This window comes from Rhodofomes roseus (assembly GCF_022264815.1).
Source record: "Rhodofomes roseus strain CIRM-BRFM 1785 chromosome Unknown C8Q71scaffold_3, whole genome shotgun sequence".
Taxonomy (NCBI): Eukaryota; Fungi; Basidiomycota; class Agaricomycetes; order Polyporales; family Fomitopsidaceae; genus Rhodofomes; species Rhodofomes roseus.
This window is the reverse complement of record NW_025952959.1, coordinates 2,112,668-2,126,540: the sequence shown is the minus strand read 5'-3', so window position 1 is coordinate 2,126,540 and position 13,873 is coordinate 2,112,668. Positions and strand designations below refer to the sequence as shown.

The following is a 13,873-nucleotide window of genomic DNA, read 5'->3' as shown; positions in this document are numbered from 1 at the left end:
GCTTGGCAATCCTCCCGCTATGCAGAGATCAGCAAAGAGCGAGGGGATCAACGTTCGAGACTTACAAATCGCCCGATGCAGGGGACGCACGCCGCCGACCCTTTTCTGCCAGAGTAAACTATCCTTGAGCTAACTGTCCATTTGGTCGCGCAGCTTCACGAGTTCATTGAACTTCTCGGTGGATGGTTCCTTCGCGTGCTCTTGGCCCTTCGGATTGAGTGCTTCCCTGATGCCGCACATTGACATGAGTGGCAGAGCGGTAAGAACGACAGCAACTCACTGTTGTTGTTCCAAGTCAAATGCCGCCAGAAGCAGGTTGTCCAGGCCCTGCGGGTGAATCGTCGACGCCGCGATCAGACGCATCTTTCTTCTTGTACTCATTCGTGGTCGGTGCTGCCTTGAATTGAGCACATACGCATGCCTTCAACAATGACGCACGTACCTTCATCAGCGGCAGGCTGTTAGAGATTCCTCTACCCCGAGCTACCTCGCCTCCTCTGAGTCCCTCGGACCTCCACTCTTGACCATAGCGGGACTCGTACAAGCGTCGTACAGGACGAAGATCCACGGGCGGCCGTCAGAGTCGTGCAGTTCGCAGTCAGTTGGGATAGTGCTGCTTTACGCGTCTTGATGAAAAGTCGGGCAATCGCAGCGGCTGGAGGTAACGGAGTTGGTGAGCAGCGATCCTGGCCAACATCCGGCTGTGTGGTCGCACGTCCGAGTGACTCGCGACGATGCCCCACTTCGTTCGCGTGCCAATGACCGGATTACATTCGTCTTGAAACGTCGCCCCGTAAGCACAGACGCGGAGCACGCAGCACATACGACTTACCTTACATTCACATCTGGGTGTCTCTCCCGACCTCCAGATTGCACTGGACTACTACTCGGAGGGCACGTAGACCCTAAGTACTACGATCGGCGTAGCGTGGACGCCGTGATTCGTACGTTCGCGGCTGAACAACCGTTCACTGTCTTTCTGGTAGGTTCAGATCTCTTGACGTTGGGCAACACCAGCTCGTATATCATGAGTAGAACGCAGGCCTACGTCGCATGCGCAAATTCTAGAAGTAAGTAACTTGCGGTGCGCAGACCGTTAGACGATACAGCGACGAGAATGCCCGATATGGCAACCCGGCACTTCGCGATTTAGCGCTGCTATAGTACTACTGATGCTGGTCGGCGGGCGCAAGCAGCACATACACAGGCAAAAGAGCTGAGGGCTGGGACATGTCGCAGACAGTACCGCAATAAGGTCTTACACTGTGCGCTGGGCATCGGCCGGAACTAACCCGTCAAGGTCAGAGTTCAAGTTGGCGTCAGCCTCAGCGACGCTCGGTATGGGCGTCGTAGCCTGAGGGCGCAATAATGAGAAAAGGATCGATTCCATGTTGTATGGCGTGGAGTGACGTGCGGCCTTCAAGGAGCGTTCGCAAAACTGAAGTTATCAGTGGCGATATTGGAAGGTGAATCCGCCAATGGTACACGCACCTGCGAACTTTCATACGGCACAAGGGCTCAGAATGGCGACACAGGCGGTCCTCGACTTCTTCCACTGGCGCGATTGGCACACTGGCACGCGTATAGAGGCAAAAATGCATAATAAACAAATACATCGAACTGCAATGTGGAGGAGCGGCGCGTAAAGGCACTATAGTTGTACATGTAGGGTACGTTCAGCACAGTCGAAACTTCACCGAGGTGATCATCGGGTCAAGGTGCGAGTACATCATCAATGTTTCATGACGATCTCGGATTCTGCGCAGTATATGTCAGCAACGGTTTGCAATCGTGGATATTGGCGTACATGCGAAAAACACATCCTAGTAGAGTGCACCTCCATCAACATTCATCAGAACCTCCTCCTGGATGTCAACGCCGTCTTCTATGTCCTGGCCGGGCTGGACGTCGGACGGCTCGCCTTCGAGGTGGGCGGATAGCAGGCCTTCCAATGCCTGGAGTTGTTCGTGCGCCAACCTCAGACCTCCCGCGAACGCCCGAATCAAAGACAGATACTTCGAAACGCTGAAGCTACGAAGCATGAATTGGTAGACCGCCTGGCCATTCGACCATGACAGAATGCCATCGCTCTGTGAAACTATTGTGAGATAAGTTGAATGAATTTGAAGAAACCTACCTGATGGGCGTCCATCGTCCACTTTGCATCAAAGACGGATGATCCGGATCGGCTTCTGTCGAAGCTGTCGACTAAGAAAACGGCATCTGTGATTCGTGTAGGATCGTTAGGAGAAGTCGGATAGCTAAGACAAGACTCGGACTCACATTGGCCTGTCGATAGTTCCTTGATCGTGAATGTCGACGGTCGCCAGCAAGCGTCTGTGATGTCGCCCGAGCACGGCAATTTGACGTAGATACCGGACGTGCGGAAGACTGTACGTTTGACGCGAAGACTGGAGGGTAAAAGCGTCAGCGAGACGATGAAGCCGAATGGTATACACTTACTTAGCGTTCATTTGAGCGAACATTTCTGTGTGCTTCAAGTTGCCGAGGAGTGGTTGCCTTTGTTGCGTGAAGAAAGTCGCGACCTTGCCGTGTTGCGTCTACCCGTCGTCTTTATATACAGACATGCATCGGTGCTCGTGGCCCACACCGACGGCATTGGGGGACTGCTTTGTCTCTCTGTTCCGGAGAGGGAGAAACGGTCGAGTGGAGGGCCATGCGAGAGGACAATCGAGTGACGGGGAGCAGACAACCCGCGTATGGACGGCCGGTGTGCGTGTAGCTGCCTGGAACGCATATAGGCTTCCACTCACGCGGATGCCATGAGAGAAGCGGGCCTGTAATGAAAGGAATCAGAGTCAGCGAACCCACGCCGTGAACATGATGCATCCATATGCGCACCTGAATATTATGCCATCTAGACACGAAGAGCTCAGAGACGGTCCCTGTCAGACTCACCAGTGTCAGTTCAGGCGAACATTTTCGCGCGCTTGGCAAAGTGGTTGGGGGAGAAGATGACGGCAGTGTGGCCTTGCCCACAAATTCGCGAACAGCCATGCGAGTTCCGCCTTGAGTAACACACGAGGACTGACGCACTGCGTCATATCTGGCGGCGTACCATTGTGCCTTCCACATGGGCCCGAATGGCCACGACAGAACTGGTGCTAGGATCGAGTGCTTGGTGATTAGCTGAGATCAACGCCCAATGTTCAACATTGCGGCCATCTTCTCTGCGTACTCCAACGAAGTCTGCGCCAGGCTATGACTGTCCATTGAGACTACCTACAGCAATCAAGGTACATTCGAATGAGTTGCGGGCTTCGGAGACGTGGATATTGACGCACCTAAGAGTATTCGGTAGTCAGGCCGTCCAGGGTATCAGCGACTGAGGGCCCAACGCCGGGGTTGGAGCCGCAAGCAGATCTAGTATGATCAACCGGTGAGCTCAGTATGGAGCGCATGCTGAGCGACAAATTATTTGCGAGCGACTCGCGTCAACTTACTTTGCAGTCTGTTGTATTTAAATCGCCAGCCTGCACCCTCACGTGTACGGAGAGTGCGTAGATGGGTCGCCAACATGGGTGTGTTTTCCCTATGACACTCCGTGACCTTCGGTCGTGTATGCATCCTGCGCTGCCGAGACACTGAGCTATAAGTGCCTACAGAGAACATAGCGTGAGAGGCGTACCTTGCGCTTCATACATCAACCCTCCCTCGCTCAGATACGATATTTGAGGGGCAAGGTACCGCATGCGAGCGCGGCCCTCTGGCTCGAAATACTCGCTCCGAACCTGGGTGTGACGAGAAGATCATGGACTCAAAAAGCCACATACGCGGACGAACAGTATGGCAAGCAGTTTCACCTTGCCCAATTCATATAATCTCTGGTCTCTGAGGCCCGTCTTGAAGCATCGGCAAGAGAAAGTGTTCCAACACAACAAAATGAACTCTTACGTGCGCCCGCACATTGTGCGTTGGGACTTACAGCCTACGCACCTATATCAGGGAACCTCTGTCGAGTGTCGAGTGTAGATGAGTGGCACGTGTACACTGCACGATACACGTAGTTACTGTGGCTAAATGGAATTACCTCCTCGTCCTCCTCCTGTGGCTCAACGGAATTCTCTTCTCCGTCCCGTGCAGATGTGGCCTGATGTGGCGGGAAATCGGTAAAAATCAAATATCTCATCAGTACATATTACCACTCCAGTCGACCCCACGCGTTCTGATTTACCATACCAGTACAGTACCCCGAGCGATCATGTCTACATAGGGCTTCGCCCTAACGCGACAATAAAAGGGATTTACAAACAAACAAACATATTACCACCCAAAGCTGTACGGAAGTTACGGTCGGCTCCTACACAACGTGCGGCGGCACTGACCAGCCGACCCGAAAGGAAAAGTATGCACACAGTTAGGGTGAGATCCGAGTCGAAGAGTGTGAATCCCGGGACGAAGTGAGTGCCCCGATACGTCCGAACGCCTCTGCGACCCGCCTTATACCAAGCTTGGTCTTACATTGTCCCAGACGTGACATACGTGCCCAACGAAGGATTATGAGCACGCTAGGGACTTACCTAGGGCAGTGCATCGTGTAGGCGTCATACAACACCAGAACAGAAGGCATACCAGACGTCACCTTGCTTTCACAGGCGGCTGTCAGCACTTGGCAACAGCCTTCGGTCCCCGGTCACGAGGACTTGTAGACGTGGGCGTTGACATTGCATTTCTGGGCATCACCAAACCTATACATATGTACACAGACGGGTATCGTAACAACGATCAAAGCAAGCCTAACAAAGCGTGAAAGCGACGACGGGGGAATAGCAATGAAAGCGACGACAGGGGAATAGCAATGAAAGCGACGACAGGGGAATAGCAATGAAAGCGACGAGATAGGACAGACAGACCGTGATCATGTATGTACGAGAAACGAAGACAAGACGTAAGCCACCGAAGCACCAGACGACAGGAAGCATCTCGCGTGCGTACGGATGTTACATGTACCCTGTACATGGCCGTCAAGGTACGAGAGAGCCCGAGGACCGCCGCGATCAGTCACAAATTAGAAGCACCCGCCCTGCGCTGGGCCGCCTTCCTCTGGTCCCTGGCCACACCCACAGTGTTCGAGCGCTGGCGGCCCTTCCCAGAGCGTCGGCGCTCGTTGGCAGTGGGTGGTCTCACAGGTGGCGACGGCAGGAGAGGTGCATCCGCCTCGCCCATCTGGACGTCTGCGTCCACGCCAGACCCCGAGCTCGCTGTGTCTCCTTCCGCGCCCTCGGTTTGCTCCTTCGCCTTGGTGGCGCGCGGAAAGCGCTTGTGCAAGCCTCGACGCGACTCCTTCGGATATTCGCACACGAAGTCGCGACGCGCACATTGGCTGCAAAAACAAGCCCAGCATCAGCATCAGCATCGCGCATCGACAGCCACACTGGAACTAGCAGACGAAGACTGTGAGTTGAGACTCACTTGCATCGCTGCTCCGCAGCACCCGTGACAGGCCGGGGCCCGCACCCGATCTTGCGTACGCGGCAGAACAAGCAGGCCAAGATGGGCTTCTTCTTGACGGGATCTTTCGTAGTGCCGGGCGACGTGAGCCTGAACATTTGCTGGCCCGGGTGCTCCGCGCCTTCCGGGAACAGGATCTCGTCGAGCGACATCTGCGGCTGTGCGTTGGCGGGCGCGTCCGAAAGTTCGGGCGGTGTGAGCGAGTCCATCCAGCGCCGCTGCGGTCGAACGTCGTACCCGGGGGCGGGCAGGGGCTGCACGGGCGCGTCAAGCGAGGGGTAAGGGTAGTTGACCGGCGGAGGCGGGGAGGAGCGACTGGGCAGAGGGTGCTTCTTGGGGCGGCCGCGCCCGCGTCGGATCGGCTGTCCGTGTGAGCTCGAGACTTTCGGAGCACCGCCGGCTTTCTGCGACATGGAGTTGGCAGGCTGCACGCTCGGTGTTGCAGTCACAGCTTGGACAGTCTGACTGGCAGGAGTCTGAATTGGGTTCGCACCAACGTCTCCCGGGAAGGGGAGGTGGTCCATGATGGGGCGGCCTCGGTGCGAGGGGACCGTTGGCGCGGGTGGCTCAGGAGACTTCGTGACGGGAGTAACCGGTGTCATGGCGTTCTCGAGTGTGTAGGAGCGATTGTTGTGGATCGGCCTGGGCGGCGTGGCTACGTAGTAGTCTTGCTCGTACGGGTCCTCGTCGGGCGACTGCGGGGGCGAAGCGTAGTACGCATACGGCTGCGTACGTACATGCGATCCGTCCTCAGCCATGTACGGAGTAGGCTATCAGAACATCAGCTGAGTGAGTAGCTGTAGAAACCGAAGAGACCTCACTGCAAAGCCGATAGCCGTGTCACTGGGAACATACTCGTACTCATCCTCGTTAAGCCCGAGGTTATCGTCAGTGTAGTCACAACCACCGGACGCGCCGGCGCCCTGATAAGAGGAATAGGAGTCGTATGCAGGCTCGGTCTTGACAAACGGTACGGCATCCGCCTCCTGGCTAGATGGCCCGTATGTACTCAACGGGTGGCTGTTGTCTTCGTTGTACTCCGGAGTTAGTGGTGCGCGAAAGACGGGCCGCTCACTGGTCGAGCTCCGCCAGTCCATGTCTTTCTCTTTGATCTCCTGCTTGACGTTGGTAGGCACTGACTCAATATGATCGCCATGCGGCGTGGCGTAAGCATGGGAAGCCATCGAGTGCACCTGCCCGCCCGGCGCCATCGTTGAGTGCTCGTGCTGGGTGCCGTGATGATACATCGTCTGAGAAGTCCATATCCACAACGCATTGCATTCATTAGACATGGACGACGTAGTCTATAGGACGGGGAATATCACTCACGTATGGTGCGGGGTAGCTCGTCACAGGCACTGGCCCATGGCCCGCGTCGCCGCTCGCGATGGGCCAGCTAGATGCCGTATCAGGCGGGTGAGCGATCTCCTGCTCCGCAACGCAGCCAGAACGCTTCGCGACGCACCGTTGGATTCCATCCACGCCGCTACCGTGGGACACATACGAAACACCGTGATCAGAATTCTGGATGTGAGGCCAAGACCGAGCGTCCAGCCCTGCGTGGGTGGCAACGTACGTGCCATTTGTATTTCCTGGTCGACGATCGCTCGCTGTGCGCTGTGCAGGTCCTGGTGCTTGCAGGGCGTACAACGGACCTGTGCTACCGGCGATGGGGACGGCGTGCGGGGCGTGGTACATGCTCGGAGTCGGAGTCGGGCGGGCGGCGTACATGGTTGCGATCAAATGTGCGCGCGCGGAAGCAACTCCAGCAGCGACGAGCTCGCACTCTCGCGAGCGGGCAGCGGGGCAGATCAAATAGCGGGCGGTACGTTTGCGGCAGGCTTTGAGGCGAATTCGGGCGGATTGCATGCGCACTTACCGTACCGCTGGGCAGACCCGAAAATCGGCAGACCCTGGCGTATGCGCCCAGGACCCAGGTTGCTATAGACAGCGGATAGCCGGGCGACGCCATCGACCTGACGCATCTGCCTAGCTACCAGGAAAGGTTAGCCTACCAGCAGGCCATCGTACGAAGCGCACTAAATGAAAAGCATTCGCCGGCACATAGCGCGGCATCCCCAGGCGCTCGACCATCGAGCCGACCCTCCCACCTGTGAGTCGTGAACGTGCATTCCGCCCTCCTCCTGTCACCGGTTACGTAGGACAGCCATCTCTAGTGTCGGATCTATTCCGTAGTGTGTGGAGCTCGCGAGCACGGATCCCTCTCCGAACATGAAGACTTTTATGTTCGCGCCTTGGAACATATCGATGGAGGAGGAGGAGGGGGGGTCCATTTAGCCAAGTTGTCGATGAGTCTGCTAAAATTTCTCGGGCGTCTCTCCTGGTCCTCCCGCAGCGACCCGCTCGCTATTACGAAACCGCTTGTGATCTTCTAGCGCACGGGGTCTGGAAGCATCCGCTTCGCCCCAGTGACGAGTAGCACGCCCGTCGCCCAGGCCACAGCTGTGCGGGCGAGCGATGGAAGCCGACGTAAACGTCTGCAGTCGTATCGCACAAGAGCGGGGCTTGGCACGTCAGCACAGCAGCCACAGCTCTCCTCGCCATTCTCCAGCTCGCGCCGGCGCGGCCCAATCCCCGTCGCACGAACAGAGCGGTGCTGCGAGGCTCCGAGGACCGACGGTGCGCGGATTCGAGGGTGACGACCTGCGCCCGTCCAGGGCGCAGTCGGATAGAAGCTCGCGCTGATTGAAGCTGACCTGGGGAGGGATCCGTAAGGCGGAATCACTCAGCAGAACAGAACTGATGAACCTATGTGGAATAACACCTAAGCTTACCTGCGTACACCACTCAGGACGCGCGAATCTCTTCCAAGGGCGCGCCTACCAAAACCCGAGATCACTCGCTCTGGGAGGCGCTCCCACCCGACCCCGCGAAAACCGGACCTTTGGCGGGGCAGCCCGCCGAGGACAGCGCACGCGCACGTACGACGTACGGTCGAAGTTGGGTCGCAGCCCATATGATCTGCCCCCTCGCGCTCGAATACGTCACGGCCGCGAGGCAAACCAACAGCCGTGACATCGCACTGGTGGGCGTGGGCCGCTAGCACTACTTGCGGGCGTTACGAGAATCTAGCAGGGGCTCGCCAGCAGCCTTGACGCCCCGCACGTACGGCATGGCTCTACATTTATGCTCGAGCAGCGCGATGCCTTCGGCAGCCTTTCCGATTCTTGACGCTTCTGGTGTTCGCGATTCCGAAACTACCTCGCAAGGCAAGCGGGAAGCCGAATACAGCGGGTCGATGCCCTGGCGATCGCAGCTATCCGCATTGCGTGGCACCGTAGATCTTACAGCACTGGAGGATGTCCGGTAAGGCAGTCGTAAGGCATGCGAGAGCACTCAAACACAGGCGGGCGCAGCACTCACCGACATGAGCAAGTGTCTTGTCTCATCCACCCGGCGAACATCCAGCTAGCCGTCTGTGCTGGGTCTTTCCGCGGCGGCCAGCTTCCCGCCGACTGGAAGAGCGAGCACGTCACTCTGACGCTGTCAACGGATGCCGTACTCTGCACACACACGCTGACAGTTGCTCTTGCCTCGACGAGCTCGAGCACTCAGCAGTCAGGTGCCTGACACTGCGCGTCCCAACCTTGTAGTGCGGTTTCCTGCAATGCTTCGCGGAGTCGTATCAGCGCGCGTCAAGCTGAGGTTAGTATCATCATCCCAGTCTCCTGGTCAGACCGCCAATGCGTCCGCCGTTCGATACATACAGTCCATATACACGCACACAAATCGTGTCTCGGGGTTCCCAAAGGCAGCGCGCTGGATACGCGGGCCCACATCGAGCCTATTGTCCTTGAGTACTGATCATCTAGACATCACCTGAATACTAGCGGAATACCTGCATCTCCATCTGCTAGAGTCAGTCAAAGCAAGGGGGTGCATATCTGCGCACGTTCAGCAACACACGTCTGTCACAAGAAAGATTGTATTGTATTGCCAACGCACTCAGCACGTCCCAACTGATATCACCCACATTGATCCACCGCACCCTCGCCCAGGGCTCCCGCTTGCTCGCCTCCGGCGATTCCAGCATCGACACCACCTCTCGATTCTGCATCCACCCCACACTGCACCTCGTCACGGAATAGTCCACGATCTCAATGACGCACTGTTGGCGGCTGTCACCATAGTGTGCATTCGCGCAGATTTGCGCTCGCGCGGCGGGGGGTCGATGCCCGGCTCTGCGCCGATGCGCCCCGAGGTCATCGTCGTCGACGCGCGGCGCAACGCCATGACACGATGGACCGTTGCGCGGAAGCGTTTCTTGTGCGCGCCAGGCGGTAGGGACGCGGCAGGTGCGCTCTTCCGAACTGTCGGGGACCTGAGGTTGAAGTTCGCTATGGGCGACCTGAGCGACTTCCTGAGTGACACGGGCGTGTTGATCTTGATACTGGGAAGCCTGGGCTTGAGCTTGGCGTCTTCAGTCGTGATGGACAGTAAGTGCTTGAGAGCATCGGAGGACGACGAAGGCTTGCCTCGTTCGAGCCCAGTGATGTCCTCGGAGCTGCTGGCCCGGAGCTCGTCAAAGAAGGCACATCTAGGTATTAGCAGTCTATACGGATATGCTGTGAGGAAGTCAGTGGGGTTGCCAACGACGATGGAGTACATACGTGAAGGTCGTGCTTGGGGTGGAGCTCATGGGCTGGTCGTCTTGTTCTTTGGGCACAGCAATGGTCAAGCAAAGGTCATATGTCCGTAACACGGTTTCACTATCCCTAGTCGAGACCGTCCTTGATATGAATCGGCAGGTGCAACACATGTAGGTGGCAGGTCTTCTGGGCCTCCGCGTCTCACCATCGCGCAGCGCCAGTTGATATACCGCCGTCGTCTCCTGCCAGCGACGCCCCAGTCGCGCCGCAAAGCGCGCTCCGCGGGACAATCAAACGAAGCGGGCTCGGAGATCGTCCGAGCTGCGAAGTGACATGCCTTAGAGACGAAGGCAGTGACCGCAGTAGAGGCGATCGGGCCGCAGAACGTGGGTGCACGGCAGGGTGGAGTTCTGCTTGAGCGTGTTCCTTGCTCAGCGACTCACCGTGCGGACGCGTACAACACGGACACAGAGGATGTATGATGTCTTTGGCGCGTTGTTCGTGTGGGTGGCCTTAAGGTTGAAGTCGTCGGGCCAGATGAGCGACATCGTCACCGCAATGATGCCGTCCATTCTTGATTGAGGCAAGGTTGCCCGACAGCGGGAACTCGCCCGTTGTGGAAGGCGAGCTCGGGCCGCTGCGCTCGCCGTCGACGCCGGGCAGCGTCGGCTTGCCGTCGGGGTGCGCCGGGGGCCGCTCTGCGGGCAGGTCAGACAGGGCCGCGGCCGCGAGGTCGGGATGCTCGCGCGCGCGACGGACTCGAACCGCCGAGGTCGAGCAAGTGGGGGCGCCGGTGAAGATGGCGTTGGCGGGGTGGGCGCTGCGGACGCGAGGGCGAGGAGGATGCGGAAGTAGGTGGAGAGAGGGGAGATGAGTGCGGAGAAGGAGGGGTAGTAGCGCGTGATGAACTCACGCGTGGTCTCCGCTGTGGACGCGGACAGCGGGTCCGAGAGGTCTGCGGGCGGCGACGTGTTCGCGGAGCTGCGGTACTGCTCATCGAGCTTGTAGAGCTCGATCGGGTCGAGCGTGTGGCGCGCGATGGCGAGGAGGATGTCGGGCTCGACATGCGAAAATTGGTCCAGGAGTAACCGCGCTTATGACGGGATGGGCGCAGCCTCATGCCGCCCCATCCGAACACCGAGGCCGACGCAAGAGTCCACAGCGGAAACAAAGACCGGCTAAGCCAGGTGATTATCCTCCTGAGCTTCGCGCCAGCGGGTCCCGTATAAACAAGGGAGTTTGAGGAATGAGGGCAGAGGCGGCCGCGCTCGAGAAGCGGTAGGGGCGTGGCAGCGAGACGAGCATGGAGACGGCGACGAGTCCTCGATTTGTGGTGATGAAGACCACGTAGACTTACCGGACGCGCGGTCGACGTTAGTACACTGTCGCGGAACGAGCGTGCTATGTGGCCGTGTCGAGGATGTAGGAAGAAGCAGGTGGTAAGTAGAGCTAGTATGGGTCGCTCGCTGACTTGCCACCGCCGCAAGGAAACAAGCGCCCATACGCGTCGGGGAACCTGCCTCTGGCCTCGGCCTAGTAGTAGTAGCATTCGGACGCACGCCTGTCTGCCTACACGTTGCCAATTAATGACATGTACCAATATCTTCGCGAGCTTCGCACGAGGCGGCCGCCAACTGCTGACGTTGATCTAGTGTCCGATTGCTCTAGGCAGGCCGATTAGGCGGCACTTAGTACTAGAATAGAATCTAAAGGACACAGCGCAGGTCTAATCCACATATGAACGTTACGCGAACACGAGTCTCAGACTAGGATTCTCTCCGGTGACGAAATCCCAGCGAAATCCCACCCGAAATGCACTACAGTTACTATCACCCCACGAATACATGCTAGTCTATATATACAGTCGTGTCTCGGATCCAGAGGAGTCAACTGGCTCACCCAGACTTCTTCATGCGTCCAATATAAGTGCGAAAAGTTGTCTTGGTCACCCAGCGAGGTTCTCCATTGTCGAGTAGGCGAAGGACATAGCCGTTGATGGTCGGATGAGGATGCCGCTCGAGGATGGGGACCCACTCCGCCGCCTTCCCACGAAGCCAGACCTGGAGCTCACCATCATTCAGGTGAATGTAGAGGTCTCCGGCATCCGCGATGGTTGCTGCGATCGGCACACCGGGCAACACCGGGCCCGTAGACATGTACCAGACGATCTTCTCCGAGCGTGACCGGATGGCATGCTCATGGCGGAAAGGTCCTCTAGAAAATGTGTGTCAATCGAGCCCAGGGGGATGTGACTGAGAGGACTCACGTTATTCCAGGCGGCGCACCCGTAGTGTAAGATGCAGACGCCTCTCTCGTCACGCGCACAGGTGTTGTATTAGCACGTATGGGAGTGTACTGCAGAGATGGTACAACTGCCTTGTGCGCCGTCGTGCCATGCAGGGTTCCCAGATTGATAGTCGGAATGCTGCGGATCTCGGGAGGAGGGCTTGTCGATGCGCGAGCAACCTTCCGCGAAGTATCAGCCAAGTCAGACGGGGCGAAGACAAGTGGCACTTGGTCACTTCGTCCGTCTACCGGCGGGCTGAACTGAACGGTCATGGACTGGCGAGGCGCTTCGGCTGCACCATGGGCTACCGGAGGAGCAGGAGAGACCCTAGATGCAGCGTCATTGGACTTCAACACCCTCCCGGAAGGATCGTCTAGTACGCGGACGGGAGAGACGTGCTTGGAAAACAGCTGAAAAGCGGACGATTCAGCGATATTCACTCTTTGAAGAGCGCACAACGTACAGGAGGTCGCGGCCCTTGGCTCGGTAGTACTGGCGGAACTTCGGTTCGAAACAGCTCCTGAGGACTACCAGTGTCAGGCATCTGCTGTGATATCTCAGCTAGACGATGACGGTAGCGTGATGAGACATAGCGTACGATATGCGCCTGATTCAGAGGGCGTTCGATTGTTTGACTCTCCCCACTATGAGCAGCGTCAGTGAAATGGTACAACGGTACAAGGACATCCTACTAGGTTTCCCGAAGAAGTCTCAGGTGTCTGTAACGCAGCAAATGGCTTCCGGGCCGTATGACGTCCTCCTAACCCAGGATATGAACTTCAAAGTCGCTTGTAGCAGTGGTGAAGACTCACATCACGTTCCAATGCAAGACCAGGCAAGTGAGGGTCGGTAACGCGGATTGAGATGGGCTTGTCTGGTTCAATCATGGTGGACTTTTCGAGGTAAGGGTCGATGCCGCAGGAGGTCAGGAATAGCGCCTTTTAAACAGATATTGCGACCGACCGTAACACAAAGGCTTGATCGCAGCCACTAGTCCTGCATTGTGCTTCACGCGAGCGGCAGGCAAGAATCCAACACGAATCATCCACGAGGACGGTCGTGCACGCAGGCCCACAATGTTGTGGCTCCCGCTGCTGGTCGGCGCGGATAAGTGTCGAACGTCTGTCTGTATTTCCGCGGTGATCAACAAGATGCAGAGCAGGGGAAACATACAGACCGACGATCATCTCGACGACGAGTCACAGAAGCGAGAGTCAGTGTATACCGTTCGTTAACTTGACAGAGACGGGCGAAGAGTAGCTGAGGCCTAAATTCTGTGGGCGTCGCTGTTCGCATGTAGTCTCGACAGGCGTTGAGTAGCGATCCGTGGGGCTGCGCCGCATGCTAGAGACTTCGCGATAGGGGTCGTCCGTAAGGGTGCAGTTGAGGAGAGCATGTAACGATCCAAAAGCCGTGCACGTCTGTCAGGAGGAAGTACCAAGTCGAAGTAGTGAACGAGCCTGAGGAAGCAAGAGCTCAGCGCTCAGCGTTAGTCGGGTTGTCC

At 57.4% G+C, this 13,873-nt stretch overlaps 2 protein-coding genes across 2 annotated transcripts; both read right to left on the bottom strand.

The window, feature by feature from the left end:
• Nucleotides 1-4,820: 4,820 nt before the first annotated feature.
• Nucleotides 4,821-7,389, bottom strand: C8Q71DRAFT_885614 (uncharacterized protein). Its single transcript, XM_047928561.1, has 5 exons — nucleotides 7,049-7,389; nucleotides 6,802-6,958; nucleotides 6,294-6,722; nucleotides 5,434-6,242; nucleotides 4,821-5,344 (listed from the first exon to the last, which is right to left on the bottom strand). The coding sequence occupies exons 1-5, from the start codon at nucleotides 7,339-7,341 to the stop codon at nucleotides 5,023-5,025; spliced, it is 2,010 nt and encodes a 669-aa protein (XP_047783344.1). The 5' UTR covers nucleotides 7,342-7,389; the 3' UTR covers nucleotides 4,821-5,022.
• A 2,181-nt stretch (nucleotides 7,390-9,570) lies between these two features.
• Nucleotides 9,571-13,256, bottom strand: C8Q71DRAFT_854398 (uncharacterized protein; the record flags this gene model as incomplete). The annotated part of the gene is made up of 10 exons (XM_047927045.1): nucleotides 9,571-10,045; nucleotides 10,104-10,223; nucleotides 10,288-10,403; nucleotides 10,526-11,140; nucleotides 12,032-12,296; nucleotides 12,349-12,779; nucleotides 12,833-12,913; nucleotides 12,968-13,013; nucleotides 13,062-13,129; nucleotides 13,182-13,256. 10 exons carry the CDS (start codon nucleotides 13,254-13,256, stop codon nucleotides 9,571-9,573), a joined length of 2,292 nt encoding a protein of 763 aa, XP_047783343.1.
• Nucleotides 13,257-13,873: the final 617 nt, after the last annotated feature.

Bases quoted from the DNA above. Each gene is read 5' to 3' on its own strand.
- C8Q71DRAFT_885614 (XM_047928561.1), bottom strand. From the start codon at position 7,341: ATGCAATCCGCCCGAATTCGCCTCAAAGCCTGCCGCAAACGTACCGCC. The intron at 6,243-6,293 runs GTGAGGTCTCTT...ATGTTCTGATAG, and splicing joins ACACGGCTATCGGCTTTGCA to CCTACTCCGTACATGGCTGA. The intron at 5,345-5,433 runs GTGAGTCTCAAC...TTGTTTTTGCAG, and splicing joins GCTGCGGAGCAGCGATGCAA to CCAATGTGCGCGTCGCGACT.